The sequence below is a fragment of the Lynx canadensis genome, chromosome D1 (assembly GCF_007474595.2).
Source record: "Lynx canadensis isolate LIC74 chromosome D1, mLynCan4.pri.v2, whole genome shotgun sequence".
NCBI classification, from domain to species: domain Eukaryota; kingdom Metazoa; phylum Chordata; class Mammalia; order Carnivora; family Felidae; genus Lynx; species Lynx canadensis.
Genome location: NC_044312.2, coordinates 16591922 through 16607328, shown reverse-complemented (window position 1 = coordinate 16607328; position 15407 = coordinate 16591922). Strand labels below are relative to the sequence as shown.

General features: G+C 40.1%; 1 protein-coding gene across 1 annotated transcript in view; it reads right to left on the bottom strand.

The window, feature by feature from the left end:
- The window catches only part of CBL (Cbl proto-oncogene), an 86449-nt gene that overhangs the window by 62490 nt on the left and 8552 nt on the right, over positions 1–15407 (bottom strand). Inside the window, 1 exon segment of the mRNA XM_030332564.1 lies at positions 1509–1756. Within this exon segment, the coding sequence (XP_030188424.1) occupies positions 1509–1756 (248 nt within the window).

The following is a 15407-nucleotide window of genomic DNA, read 5'->3' as shown; positions in this document are numbered from 1 at the left end:
TGGGTGGCGCAGTCGGTTAGGCGTCCGACTTCAGCCAGGTCACGATCTCGCGGTCCGTGAGTTCGAGCCCCGCGTCGGGCTCCGGGCCGATGGCTCGGAGCCTGGAGCCTGTTTCCGATTCTGTGTCTCCCTCTCTCTCTGCCCCTCCCCCGTTCGTGCTCTGTCTCTCTCTGTCCCAAAAATAAATAAACGTTGAAAAAAAAAAAATTAAAAAAAAAATAAATAAACTTTGAAAAAAAAATTAAAAAAAAAAATCTTAAAAATCATGGCAGCGTATGTATGATCTATAAGGGACTGTCTAGAAGTAATAGAACAGTTACCACCTGACTTCACCCTGTACTCCCAGCTCACTTATCTTCCCCAATTCTAGCTAAAGTAGACTGCTCCCTTTCCTTCAACATACAGAGCCTATGTTTTCATGCCCCTGTGTTAAAGGCCTTTTCTTCATTTCACTGACTAGGAAATTTCTACTTGCCCTCCTAAAACCTAGCTCAAATAACACTTCCTCTGTGCCAAATTCTCTGATGCTGCTAGGCCAAACTGTGTTCACACAGCATTTTGTACATATCTCTATTAAGCGATCTAACACAGTACCTCAACTGAGAGCTTAACTCCCCTTTTCACCTCCTACAATTAGAACCTAGTTCACTGTAGATGTTAAAATTAAATTTTAAGTTCTGGTACCTAATAAAGGAAAATTATTTTTTAAAAACTTAGCAATACAAAATCACCAGTTAGCTATAGCCCACATAGTCAGGGTTTTAACAAAAGTCATAAAATTTAAATGTTCACGTTCCTATAAATTTAAAATTTAAAATTTAAAATTTAAAATTTAAAAGTTCACGTTCCTATAAACCTAGGAGTTACAAAGGTTCCCACAGATTGAATTCAATCGCCAGAGATCTTTTTAACAAGAAAAGACTGGTACTCTGGACCAAACCTGAGTAATTTGTCATAGTAAAGGTAATACGAACAATGATGTGGGTATAATTTTAAGTGAGAGATGAGGGTTCCTGGAATCTAAGCCAACAGAGTCAAAGGAGTGGCAGGTAGGCTACAGGGATACCATTTAGTAAGTTACTGCTTTAGTCGTCACACATGCTAACTTAATCCCGTCCTTCCTAATTCATGTCACTCCTTGAGAGTAATTTACTACCTAAAAAGTTCAAGTAGCGTTTACATTTTTATTACTTGTTCTAGATGAATTAATATTTCCAACTGGTCATAATCTCACGGTTTGTAAGTTCAAGCCCCACGTTGGGCTCTGTGCTCGGAAGTCTAGAGCCTGTTTTGGATCGTGTGTCTCCCTCTCTCTCTGCCTCTTCCCCGCTCACACTGTCTCTCCCTCTCTTTCTCTCAAAAATAAACATAATAACAGCACACTTTTAAATCAAATGTCAACTCTGCGTTCTCGTTGACATAAATGTTAAAACCAATTCAACTACTTCTGTGTGTTACCCACTCAGTCACAGACCTGAATAAATATTTGTGTGGTTATTTGCCATTACCTAGGCTGAGAATTCTCCTCATACATTCTTTCTTTCCCCTCCTTGAAGAGGCTTATGGTCTGCTTAGTTTTCTTCATCAAATTCTCCATGAACACCCTAAAATACTCATTTTCTCCAAGGGTCTCCATCTTCCCCTCATATCTTGACAAGACAGTGCGCAGATGCTGGTAGGTATCTGGCAGCAGGTCTAAGATATAAGGTGGGCTATTCTTTAGCGCCAGCTTTGGGTTCTGACACAACCGCACCACCTGCAACAAATGGAAAAGAAGGGCTATTACTGGGAGGATCTTAAGGACAATATCCTTTTTCAAGTTAAAAAAAAAAAAAAAGGTTACAAAATATGTGTTCGATTGCAGAAATAGAAAAAAAATGCACAAGACCCTAAGAGATGATCTGTAACACCCCTGCCTATGGACAATGATTTTCCATTTTTAGTGGTTCCCCTGGAAGGGTGGGTTCTTAAAACCATATAAGAGACTAACGGTTCAGAAATTACATAGCAGGCTAGGGGCATCTGGGTGGCTCGGTCAGTTGAGCGTCTGACTTCGGCTCAGGTCATGATCTTGCGGTTCATCATTTAAGCCCCGCATTCGGCTCCGTGCTGACAGCTCGGAGCCTGGAGCCTGCTTTGGATTCTGTGTCTCCCTGTCTCTCTGCCCCTCCCCCTTTCTATATAAAATCAAACACATGGCTACCCTGGGAAGTAATGCAGAGGCCGGAGTTTAACAACCACTGGGGTGAGGGAGCACAGCGGCCCTGAACCCAGTAAAGCATGCAGCTGAACCGAGACACCATTCCTTGCCATATAAATGACCTCCAGATTTTGCCTGATAATTCTTTTTCCCATCTTCTACTTTCAACTTTTCTGAGTCCTGATGTTTTATATAGGTTTCTTTTAGAGAACAGGTAGCTGTATTTTTAAAACTCAATGTAACAATCTTTGTTTTTTAACTAGTGAGTTTAGTACATTTTATATTTGTTACAATGACCGATAAATTTGTATTTATTCCTACCATCTTATTTTGTACTTGGCCACTTACATGGATTTTTCTGTGTCTGGGAAAAACAAATAAATTAGTGGAACAGAAAAGCTTAGAAATAGACCCACACGTATACAGACCCTTCACTTATCACAAAGGAGTGGTCTTTTCCAAAAATAGTAGTGGGACAACTGGGTATCCATATAGAAAAACAATAAAATCAAACTAAACCCTCACCTGACACTATCCCAAAAATAAATAAATAAATAAGCAAAAAAACAAAAACAAAACACCAAAGAACTATGTGGGTTATAGACCTAAATGTGAAAGGCATATCTATAAAGCTTGAAAAGATAATAGAAGAAAATTATCTTCATTACTTCATGAGAGAGAAAACTTTTTTAAACAGGATAAAAAGCATTAACCACACACATACAAAAGCTACTTAAATTCTACCACTTTATAAGAACTTGTTCACGAGATACCGTACAAAGAGTAAGAACACATGTACAGAATCAAAGAATATATTTGAAATACACAAAATATGTCTAAATGTACCTATATCCAAACTATACAAGCATACCTCAGAGATATTGCAGGCTCGATTCCAGACCACCACAATAAAGCACCCATCTCAATAAAATGAGTCAAATGAGTATTCTGGATTCCCAGTACATATAAAAGTCATGTTTATACTCTACTATAGTCTATTAACAGTATAATAGTATTAGGTCTTAAAAAACGTATATACCTTAATTAAAAAATACTTTATTGCTAAAAAATGCCAACCATCCCCTAAGCTTTTAGTGAGTTGTAACCTTTTTGATGGTGGAGGGTCCTGACTCAATGCTGACGGCTGACTGACCAGGGTGGTGGCTGCTGAAGGTTGGGTGGCTATGGCAACTTCTTAAATTAAGACAACAGTGAAGTCTGCTGCTTCGATGGACTCTTCCTTTCATGATTGAGTTCTCTGTACCATGAGATGTTCTTTGATAGCATTACGCCCACAGTAGAAATTCTTTCAAAATCTTTCAGTCCTCTCAAATCCTTCCACTGCTTTATTAACTAAGTTTATGTCACATTCTACCATTTCAACAGTCTTCACAGCATCTTCCCCAGGAGATTCTATCTCAAGAAACCAGTTTCTTCGCTCCTCTGTAAGATGTAACTCCTCATCTGTTCAAGTTTGATCCTGAGATTACAGCCATGCAGTCCCATCTTTGGGGTCTGCTTCTGCAACTAGTTCTCTTGTTATTTCTATCACACCTGCAGCTACTTCCTGCCCTGAGGTCCTGAACCCCTCAAAGTCTACATGAGGGTTACAATCAACTTCTTCCAGACTCCTGTTAATGTTGATATTTTGACTTCTTCCCATGAATCAAGAATGTTCTCAATGTCATCTAGAATGGTAAATCCTTTCCAGGGGTTTTCAATGGACTCTGCTCAGATCCATAGAGGAATCACTATCTGGGGCAGCTATAGACTTATGAAATGTATTTCTTGAGTAGTAAAACTTGAAAATCGGTGTTAATTAAATGCGGTGTTAGCAGGCATGAAAACAACATTAACCTTATACATCTCCATCAGACCTCCTGGGTGACCAGGTGCAATGTCAATGAACAGTAATATTTTGAAATAATTTTTTTTAGTATTTACTTTTGAGAGAGAAAAACCAAGTGGGGAAGGGGCAGAGACAGAGAGGGAGACACGGAACCTGAAGCAGGCTCCAGGTTCTGAGCTGTTAGCCCAGAGCCCGATGCGGGGCTTGAACTCATGAACTGTGAGATCATGATCTGAGCCAAAGTCGGATGCTTAACTGAGCCACCCAGGCGCCCCTGAAATCATGTTTTTTTTTCTTCACTCTGAGCAGGTCTCAACAGTAGGCTTAAAATATTCAGTAAACCATGTTGTAAACAGTTGTGCTATCATCAAGGCTTTGTTGTTCCATTCACAGAGCACAAGCAGAGTAGATTTAGCATAATTCTTAAGGGCCCTAGGATTTTGGAGTAGTAAATGAGCAGTGGCTTCAACTTAGTCACCAGCTGCATTAGCCCCTCAACAAGAGAGTCGGCCTGCCCTGTGAAGATTTGAAGCCAGGCACTGATTTCTCTCTACTGATGAAAGTTCTAGCCGGTATCTTCATCTGATAGAAGGCTGTTTCATCTACACTGAAAACTTGTTTAATGCAGCCACATTCACTATCTAAGCTAGATCTTCTGGATGGCCCGCTGCAGCTTCTTTCTACACCAGCACTTGCTGCCTCAACTTGCATTTCTGTGTTATGGAGACAGCGTCTTCCCTTAAACCTCAAGAGCCAGCCTCTGCCAGCTCCAAACTTCTCTTCTGCAGCTTCCCCCACCCTCTTATTGGCTGAAGGGAATGTTGGGGCTGGTTTGGTCTTCTATCCAGACCACTCAAAGTTTCTCCACATCTGCAGTAAGACTGTTTTGCTTTTACCATTTGTGTGTTCACTGGAGTAGGAAGCACTTTTAATTTCCTTCAATAACTTTTCCTTTGCACTCAACTTGGCTAACTGGTGCAAGAGGCACAGATTTCAGCCTATCTCAGCTTTAGATATGACTTCCTCGCTAAGCTAAATCATTTCTAGTTTTTGATTTAAAGTGAGAGACCTGCCACTCTTCCTTTTACCCGAACACTTAAGAGGCCATTACAGGGTCATTAAATGAGCTAATTTCAATATTGTTGTATCTCAGGAAATAGGCCATTTGAGAGGGAGAGAGAGGAGGAATCTGGTCAGTGGAGTAGTCAGAACACATACCACATTTATCAATTAAGTTCACCATTTTAGGAGCGCCTGGCTGGCTCAACACAACACACAACTCTTGATTTTAGGGTCATGAGTTCAAGCCCCACATTGGGCATAGAGCTTATTAAAAAAAAAAAAAGTTTACCATTTCACATGGGTGTGGTTCGTGGTGCCCCAAAACTAGAATAGGAATATCAAAGATCACTGATCACCGTAACAAACGTAAATAAGAAAAGTCTGAAATATTGGGGGAATTTACCATATGACAGAGACACAAAGTGAGCAAATGCTGTTGGAATAATGGAGTAAAGGGTTGCCACAAACCCAATTTGTAAAAAAAAAAAAAAAAAAAAAAAAAAAAATGCAGTATCTGCAAAGCACAATAAAACAAGGCACACCTGTAATTGCTACTGTGACATTTCCTTTCTCCTCTCTTTCTGGGACTTCAATTACTTATACATAAAGACCTTTTCATCATATTCCATTTGTCACACACTCTTCGGTCTTCTCCATCCTTCTGCCTCTCAGTGCTTTAGTCTGAATTTTTTTTATCTTTCACTTTCCTAATTGTCTCTTCACTTGTATCTATGCTATTAAACCCATTCACTGAGTTCCTAATCATCAGTTCTTGTGTTTTTCGGTTTCAGAATTTCTAATTCATTATTTCAAATCTCAACGGTACCAATTTTATCTTTAATTATTCTAACACATTAATCACAGACTTATTAAGTTCATGACTGATAACTCAAATATCTCTGCTTGTCCTATGGGTATATTTCTATTGTCAATTTTTCCTTTTGGTTTCCAGTTGCATTTTGTCTTTTCAAACGTCTATTTTTTACTGAATGTTGGACTCTGTATACAAAAAATGATAGAGGGGCACATGGGTGACTCAGTCAGTTAAGTGTCCAACTCCTGATTTCAATTTCAACTCAGGTCACGATCCCACGGTTTGTGAGATCAAGCCCCGCATTGGGCTCTGCGCTGACAGTACAGAACCTGTTTGGGATTCTCTCTTTCCCACACTCTCTGTCCCTCCCCCTCTCGTGTGCACACTTGCTCACTCTCTCTCTCTCAATAAACATTTTTTTTAAATTATAGAGGGGCGCCTGGGTGGCTCAGTCGGTTGGGCATCCAACTTCAGCTCAGGTCATGAACTCAGAGTTCATGGGTTCGAGCCCCGCATCGGGCTTTGTGCTGACAGCGTGGAGCCTGCTTTGAATTCTGTGTCTCCCTCTCTCTCTGCCCTTCCCCCACTTGCACTCTGTCTCTGTTTTCTCAGGAATAAACATCAAAAAAATTATAAAAAAGAATTACAGAGACAACCTGAGGCCATGGATGTTATTCAGAAAGGGTTTACTTTTGCTTCTGGCAGACAAACAGGCTGGGGACATTAGGAATCCCAGACCACCTTCATGTAATCCAGAATTGAACAGATTGAAAAACTGGACTTTAGTCCCTATAAAGACTAGTCTACTTCCGTTTCACCCTTACTCCTACAATTTAGGTCCTGAGGGACCCAACCCCAAAACCTAGAGTTTCCCAAGGCTCTCTACCTTGGCAGGCTCTAATTCCAATTTTTTTTCCTCGACATCCATATCTTGAAAAGTTTGCTCAGCCTTTCAACGGTCACTTCCAGAATCAGCCATGACCTCATGGGCAAGGTAGCCTCAAACATCAGGCAAACTTCTCAGAGCTTTCCTTATCTTCCAGAACCTGGCCTCATAATTCCTTACTGCCTTCACAGCTCTTGAGGGTCTTCTGGTTTTTCTAATTATCAGCAATATTTGGTTTGAAACTTACCTAACATTGTGTACCAGTCGGAGGAGAGAAGTATAACATCTTGCTTTTTATTTCACACTTAAAAACACCGATTTCTTCCTTGAGTCAACAAAAGCTCATTATAAACCTTTTTGTGATGTTTAAATGATTCCATTCTATGGATACACCATAACGTATCTCAAACATCACCCCCCCCCCATTTGTTTTAACATTTACATTGTTTTCAAGTCTTTACTGCTCCAAGTATCACTGTGATGGACATCACTGGGCATGGTACTCTTCTGTACATTACATTATTTCCTCAGGATAGATGCCCCAGAAGTGGAAACATGAGGTCCATCTAGAATAACTGTAAAATTCCCATTTAATAACTAATCATGAATGACTCTTCAAACGATGAGTAAGTCGATACATTTTTAAAGCCAGGTAGGTGTTCTATTCTCTGTACACCATTTCCTGAGCTCTTGAAAAATAGTCCCAGGGGCGCCTGGGTGGCGCAGTCGGTTAAGCGTCCGACTTCAGCCAGGTCGCGATCTCGCGGTCCGTGAGTTCGAGCCCCGCGTCAGGCTCTGGGCTGATGGCTCAGAGCCTGGAGCCTGTTTCCGATTCTGTGTCTCCCTCTCCCTCTGCCCCTCCCCCGCTCATGCTCTGTCTCTCTCTGTCCCAAAAATAAATAAACGTTGAAAAAAAAAAAAATTAAAGAAAAATAGTCCCATATAACCCTACCAAATAAACACAAGCTACATCAATATAAATATCTGATGTATGAATATTTTAACAGTGTTTTAGGAAGCTGCTCATCCTATCAAAGGTTGAAGCCAAAAGGGAACAACATAGCCAAGAAAAAAAAAAAACACTCTACCTCAGAAGACAACTATATGCTAACGGCAAGAACTCATATTAATAAAACAGTCTCCAATTTACAAGTGTTACATTCCAAAACCTCATTTGTAAGTCAGTTGTTTATAATTCAGAATATATTTTTACAGTATATTTATAATAAAAACAACTAAAATCAGAGCTTCCTTAGGTTAGTCCATGGAGGGATGTAGGAGAGTCTGACAATAAGACTGAGAGATCAAGACCCAACAAAGACTACAAGATACAAGAGGTCTATAACTAAAGGGTTTTATTTTCAGAGAAAATTGGACATGATTTATATGTAGAAAGAATCAGAAGAGAAAAAGATAAACAAAAAGCTAAGGTTTCTGGCAAACAACTGGGAATGAGATCTACCACACAGCTAGAAACACTAAACACCATTAAAAGAAAGGATACCCCCTTCCTCTAAAACAGAAGAAAGGCAGGGAGGACAGGTTCAGAGATAAACTCAGAGATATGAAGGCAGTAAGCTGAAGGCTGTTCCTGATGGTTTTGCCTTTTCTCAGTGCACGTATTCAATAAATATATGCCAAGCACTGGGATAAAGAAGTGAAAAGACAACATGCCTGAATCAGAGAGCAATCAGGCAATAAACTATAAAAAAGAAGTAAAAAAAATACAAACTTCTAAGACCTGAAACCATAAAACTCCCAGAAGAAAATACAGGTGGCAAGCTCCTGGACATGGGTCTTGATGAGGATTTTTTGGATCAAACTCCAAAAGCAAGGGCAAAAAAGCAAAAATAAATGGTACAACATCAAACTAAAAAGTTCCTGCACAGCAAAGGAAGCCATCAACAAAATGAAAAGGCAACCTACTGAATGGGAGATGATATTTGCAAATCATGTATCTGGTAAGGGGTTAACATGCAAAACACATAAAGAACATCTATAACTCAACAAAAAAACTTTTTTAAAACTCTTGATTTTCACGTGGGCAAAAGTCTCAATAGACATTTTTCCCCAGAAGACATACAGATGACCAACAGGCACATGATCAACATCACTAATCATCAGGGAAATGCAAATCAAACCCACAATGAGATACCACCATATTCCTGTCAGAATGTCTAGTATCAAAAAGAAGTGTTGACAAGGATGTAGAGAAAAGGGAACCCTCATGCACTCTTGGTGGGAATGTCAATTGGCGCAGTCATATGGAAAACAGTATCGAGGTTCCTTAAAAAATTAAAAATATGGGGCACCTGGGTGGCTCAGTCGGTTAAGCATCCGACTTCGGCTCAGGTCGTGATCTCACAGTCCGTGAGTTTTTTTAAAATTTTTTTTTTTTCAACGTTTTTTTTTTTATTTATTTTTGGGACAGAGAGAGACAGAGCATGAACGGGGGAGGGGCAGAGAGAGAGGGAGACACAGAATCGGAACCAGGCTCCAGGCTCCGAGCCATCAGCCCAGAGCCCGACGCGGGGCTCGAACTCACGGACCGTGAGATCGTGACCTGGCTGAAGTCGGACGCTTAACGACTGCGCCACCCAGGCGCCCCTCACAGTCCGTGAGTTTGAGCCCCGCGTCGGGCTCTGTGCTGACAGCTCAGAGCCTGGAGCCTCCTTCCTATTCTGTGTCTCCCTGTCTCTCTGCCCCTCCCCCATTCATGCTCTCTCTCTGTCTCAAAAATAAACATTAACAAAAAATTTTTTTTTTTAATTTTTTTTTTCAACATTTATTTATTTTTGGGACAGAGAGAGACAGAGCATGAACGGGGGAGGGGCAGAGAGAGAGGGAGACACAGAATCGGAAACAGGCTCCAGGCTCCGAGCCATCAGCCCAGAGCCCGACGCGGGGCTCGAACTCACGAACCGCAAGATCGTGACCTGGCTGAAGTCGGACGCTCAACCGACTGCGCCACCCAGGCGCCCCATTTTTTTTTTTTTTTTTAATTAAAAATAGAGGTGTGCTTAGGTGGCTCAGTCAGCTGAGCATCTGACTCTTGGTTTTGGCTCAGGTCATGATCTCACGGTTCATGAGTTCGAGCCCCGCATCAGGCTTCATGCTGACAGTGCAGGCCCGCTTGAGATTTCCTCTCTCCCTCTCTCTCTGCCCTTCCCTGCTCGCTCGCTCACTCTCTCTCTCTAACTTAAAAAAAACTGTTTTAATTAAAAATAGAACTACCATAGAATCCAATAATTCCACTTCCAGATATTTATCTGAAGACAACAAAAAACTAATTTGAAAAGATACATGTACCCCTATGCTCACTGCAGCATGATTTACGAGAGCCGACATACGAAAACAATCTAAGTGTCCGCTGATGGATAAATGGATAAAGACGACGTGGTAGGGGGTGCCTGGGTGGCTCAGTCAGTTAAGTGTCTGACTTGTGATTTAAACTCAGGTCATGATCTCACGGGTCGCGGGACTGAGCCCAGCATCAGGCTCTGCACTGCCAACCGGGAATCTCTCTCTCTTCCTCTCTCTGCCCCTCCTCTGCTCGCACTCTTTCCCTCTCAAAATAACTAAACAAACATGTTTAAAAAATAAAATAAAAAGTGTAATCCTGAACTAAGAACTTGAAAAGATGTGGTATATATGCACAAGAGACTACTGCTCAGCCATAAAAAAAAATAAAATCTCACCGTCTTTGACAACATGGATGGACCCTGAAGGTATTCTGCTGTGAAATAAGGCAGAGAAAGACAAATACCGTATGATTTCACTTATATGTAGAATCTAAAAAATAAAACAAGCAAATGAAACTCATAGATACAGAGAAAAAAATTCATGGTTGCCAGAGGGGAGGGGGGATTGGGAGGTCAGCAAAATGAGCGAAGGGAGTCAAAAAGTATAAACTTCAGTCATGGGAATGTAATATACAGCTTGGGGACTACAGTCAATAATACTGTACTGCATACTTGAGAGTTGCTAAGAGAGTAAATCGCACAAGTTCTCATTGTAAGAAAAAAATTTTTGTGAGGACAAGTTTGTAATTCTGTATGGTGACAGATGGTACTATACTTATTGTGGTGATCGTTCGGTAATGTATACAAATACAGAATCGTGTTATACACCTGAAACTAACAGAATGTTCCATGTCAATTATACTTCAATATAAAGAAAAATATCACACTCAATGCAAAGAATTAGAGTAATATAGTAAGAATATGCTGAACAACTCCTCCAGGCCAGTGAACAGGGAAAGCTTCTCTGAGATGAATCTGGACTAAAAGTTGAAATTACACAAAGGAGCTAGCCAGGTAGTATCAGCAGAAGAGGAGCCCAGAGGACGGGTCATCTTTAAGTCCAAAAGTGAAACAGGTCTAGATTTGTTTGAAGAATAAAAACATCAGTGAGACTAAAATGGAGACAGCAAAGTAGAGAGAGCAAGAGAGAGATGTGGAAGAGGTAGGGCATTAACAAGGTGACGTTACAATAAAGCCTTTTTAAATTTTCAATGAAATTTTTAAAAAATTAAAAATGTTTAAGCTTTCAATTAAAATTAAAAAATTATCTGCAAAAACAGAGATAATACCTACTCACAATAAACACTTATGAAAGGCCTGTATAACTTCCAATAAAGTAGGCACTCAATATGTTAGTTCCCCTCCCCATTTCCATACAACTTGACCAGGCTTATCTTCAGAGTAGGCAGGAATCATGTACCGAAGATGAGTGATAGATAACACATCGCCCTTTGATGATTCCCAGAAACTGGTACCATTATTTCTACCATCTTGGTTCACACCACTCCAACTTCCTAATCCTGCATGCTCTCTAACTGATGACCAAAGGATAGAGAAAAGGCAGCAGGCCACCCAAGAACAGCGTAACCTACGAGCTCCCAATAAGAGTTTCCATTTATATCCAGGGCGATACACACCAACCCACATGTTCTCCCTATTTAAAGATAAGGGCACTGGGGTCCCTAGTTAGCTCTGTCGGTTAAGCGTCCAACTCTTGATTTCGGCTCAGGTCATGATCTCAGTTTCATGAGTTCGAGCCCTACATCGGGCTCCGCACTGACAGTGCACAGCCTGCTTGGGATTCTCTGTCTCCCTCTCTCTCTGCCTCTCCCCCACTCACACTGTCTCTGTCTCTCTCAAAATAAATAAATAAATGTAAAAAAAAAAAAGAAAAACAAGAAAAGTAAATGCATTAACTTCACAGAATTTAGGTTAAAATGCAATATTTGCCTAATACCTCTGGAAAAAAGACATGCTTCCTTCTAACAAAATGAAAATAAAATTGCTTAGTCTTACATACGATGTCCAACCTATAATATGCAATCAATAAATGTTTATGACAATTAATTGAAAAATATATCACTTCTCATAACATAACAGATTTAAAATATCATGGGTTAAAAAATGTCTCCAAAACATTTGATTTGCTTGCATTTTCAAGCTGGTACCATGTACCTTCCACAAGTATTATTTGTCCCTCCTTCAAATGTGACCTTGTAAAGATCATTTGTAGATTAAATGTCTGCTTTTCTCAAGATCTTTTTGAGATGAATCCTCCAATGACCAGGGAAATCAGCATTCCACCACCAGCTCTTGAGTTTTTAACACTAATGCAGACATAAAACATAGAGACCTACTCTTTTGATGTTAAAATCTTCTAGAAAGAGAAACACCCTAAATATGTATAATCCCTAGGGAAAAAGTTCAAAAAAGGCTTTGTGAATAATTCAAGTCAATAGTCAATAAACTTCAAAAGCTAACAACCTGCCTTTACTACTTAGTGAACTTTAAATTAGCAGTCATAGTTAAAGCATAAATGGACACTCTGAGCTTAAAAAACATTCCCCCCCAAATTTCTAAAAAGATAAAATATTTTCCTGCTTAGTGTGTCCTCCATTTGGCCAACTTTATTTTGCCTTCCAAGTCTTGCAATAGCAAAAATGGCTTCCTTTTGTTTACTTCTGCCTGTACATTTACAGCGTCACTCAAAAAAACGCCAAAAAGAAACGTGCTTAGCTCTGGGAAAGCAACAGCATCCTTGTACAGCTGCCATACAGCCCATTCATAATAGCTTTCTCATTGGCCTCGCTCCTCCCTTTGCTTCTGCCAAGGCTCAATGGTCAATAGAAAAAAATTTGGAAAGTGCTATGGTCACAATAAAGAGGATTAAAATTATGCTTGGAAATAGCTAAATTTATAAAAAAAAAAAAAAAAAAAAAGGTACCAAGAACAGTGCCTAAACCTAATTCTACTCTGAACACAGACTCCTTTCTAACGCTAAGGAATGTGAATTTCTAATTAGGCAGAAAACTCTAAGCATATAGGACTATGAATGACTAAGTATTTTTATCTCTATAGACCTCAACTTATCCATGGAAGTTTTTTCAAACATTTTTATATGTTAAAACATGATAGGGGTGCCTGGGTGGCTCAGCTGGCTAAGCGTCCAACTTCGGCTCAGGTCATCTCACAGTTCGTGGGTTCCAGCCCCGCGTCGGGCTCTGTGCTGACAGCTCAGAGCCTAGAGCCTGCTTCAGATTCTGTGTCCCCTCTCTCTCTGCCCTTCCCCTGTTCATGCTCTCAAAAATAAACATTAAAATATTTTAACGTGATTAAGCTTTATACTTTAAAAATGAGTATTCAGGGGCGCCTGGGTGGCTCAGTCAGTTGAGCGACTGACTTCGGCTCAGGTCATGATCTCATCGTCTGTGAGTTTGAGCCCCGCGTCGGGCTCTGTGCTGACAGCTCAGAGCCTGGGACCTGCTTCTGATTCTCTGTCTCCCTCTCTCTCTGCGCCTCCCCCCCTCATGCTCTGTCTTTGTCTCAGAAATAAACATTAAAAAAAATTTTTTTTAAATGAGTATTCAGTATGTTGAATTCAACATAAAACATGTAAAATCTGATTCCAGTTTTAAAAGGCTCCATATTGCTCAAGGGAGCAGTAGATATAGCAGGGAGGACACCAGGTCTGGAAACCTGGGTTCTAGTCTGATGACCAACATTAACTGGCTCTGTTGACATTAGGCAAGTTTATTCACCTCTCTGGATCTGAATTTCTGCTCCTATAAATGAGAGTGATCAATTAATTTCTAAAGCCTTGTTAAGTGTTTCTTAACATTTTCTTAAAGCTTCAAGTTTTAGAAACTCATCAACACAGAAACTTGAAGAGATTTAAGTTTTACAAGTATAAATGTACAGTGAAGCTTTTAAATATTTTTTAAAGAGAAATCAGAAACCTATACTTTTTTTTTAAGAAACATATCATCACTAGATAACAGCCCCAAGAAAAAAGCCTTTTACTTCTAATTACTATTCTCCATTATTGATTTATCAAAACTCCATTCAGGGATTTGAACTGTAATTACTACCTAACACTTCTCAAATACCACCCAACACTATTTATTAAAGACACTATGCCACTTATAACTAATTACCAATCTCATTACTTCCATTTATCACATTAACTGCACACACAAAAAAAATACATCCAACACAATGTACGATATTAAAGAAACTACATGTGCTGATAGTTTAAAATGCAGTTTTTATACACATATCCTATTTTTAAAAGGAAAAAAAAAATCTCCATCCGGACTTACTGGTGCAACTTCAAACCAAATACTCAGCATGAGCTAGAAATTAGACGATTTTAGCATCGCTTTTGGATGTCAGGCCCAATTGAGATGTAACTGTGGCTCAGGATATCGCAGAGGCACCCATTTGCTCTAAAGCCCTCCCCATTCCCAGTCCCCTTTCTCGTGTCCTCAGGGACTAAGTCATGGTTTGCCTAATGATTCCCACAGAGGCTTCCCAGAGCCTTTGTACGACTCCAGTTATATCACCAGAGTCTGAGTACACGGATTCATCTTTAACTCCCCAGCACCAGGCATATAGCTTGAGTTCAGGAAAAGTGTGATTGCGATCAGATCCACCATAATTTTCACCTAAGGTAACAAGGAATCATATATATTTTTTAATGTTTATTTATTTTGAGAGAGAAAGAGAGAGAGCAAGCAGGGGAGGGCAGAGAGAGGGAGAAAGAGAACCCCAAGCAGGCTCCACGCTATCAGAGTCCCTGAACCATGAGATCATGACCTGAATGAAACCAAAAGTCGGACGCTAACCCGACTGAGCCACCCAGGTGCCCCAGGAATCATTTAAATCAACAAACTAGACAAAGATTGTGGTTAGAGGCAAACTTTTTGGGGGGCAATGTGCTCACATATATATTTTTAAAACTTTGATGTGAGAGTCCATTGACGTGGCACATTTCATTTCTGGGAGTTTATTCTAAAGAAATATTCAGAAACCACAAAATGGATAGTCACTACAGCACAGTTTCTAATACTTAAAATCAGAAATACCTAGAAGATTATCAATACTGTGCCTGGGTGGCACAGTCAGTTAAGCATCTGACTCTTGATTTCAGCTCAAGTCATGATCTCACAGTCGTGAGACTGAGCCCCACACAGGGGCTCGATACTGAGCATGGAACCTGTTTAAGATTCTCTTTCCTCTCTCTCTGTGCCTCTCCTGCACGCTCTCTAAAGAAATAATAAAACAAAAAGACTGTT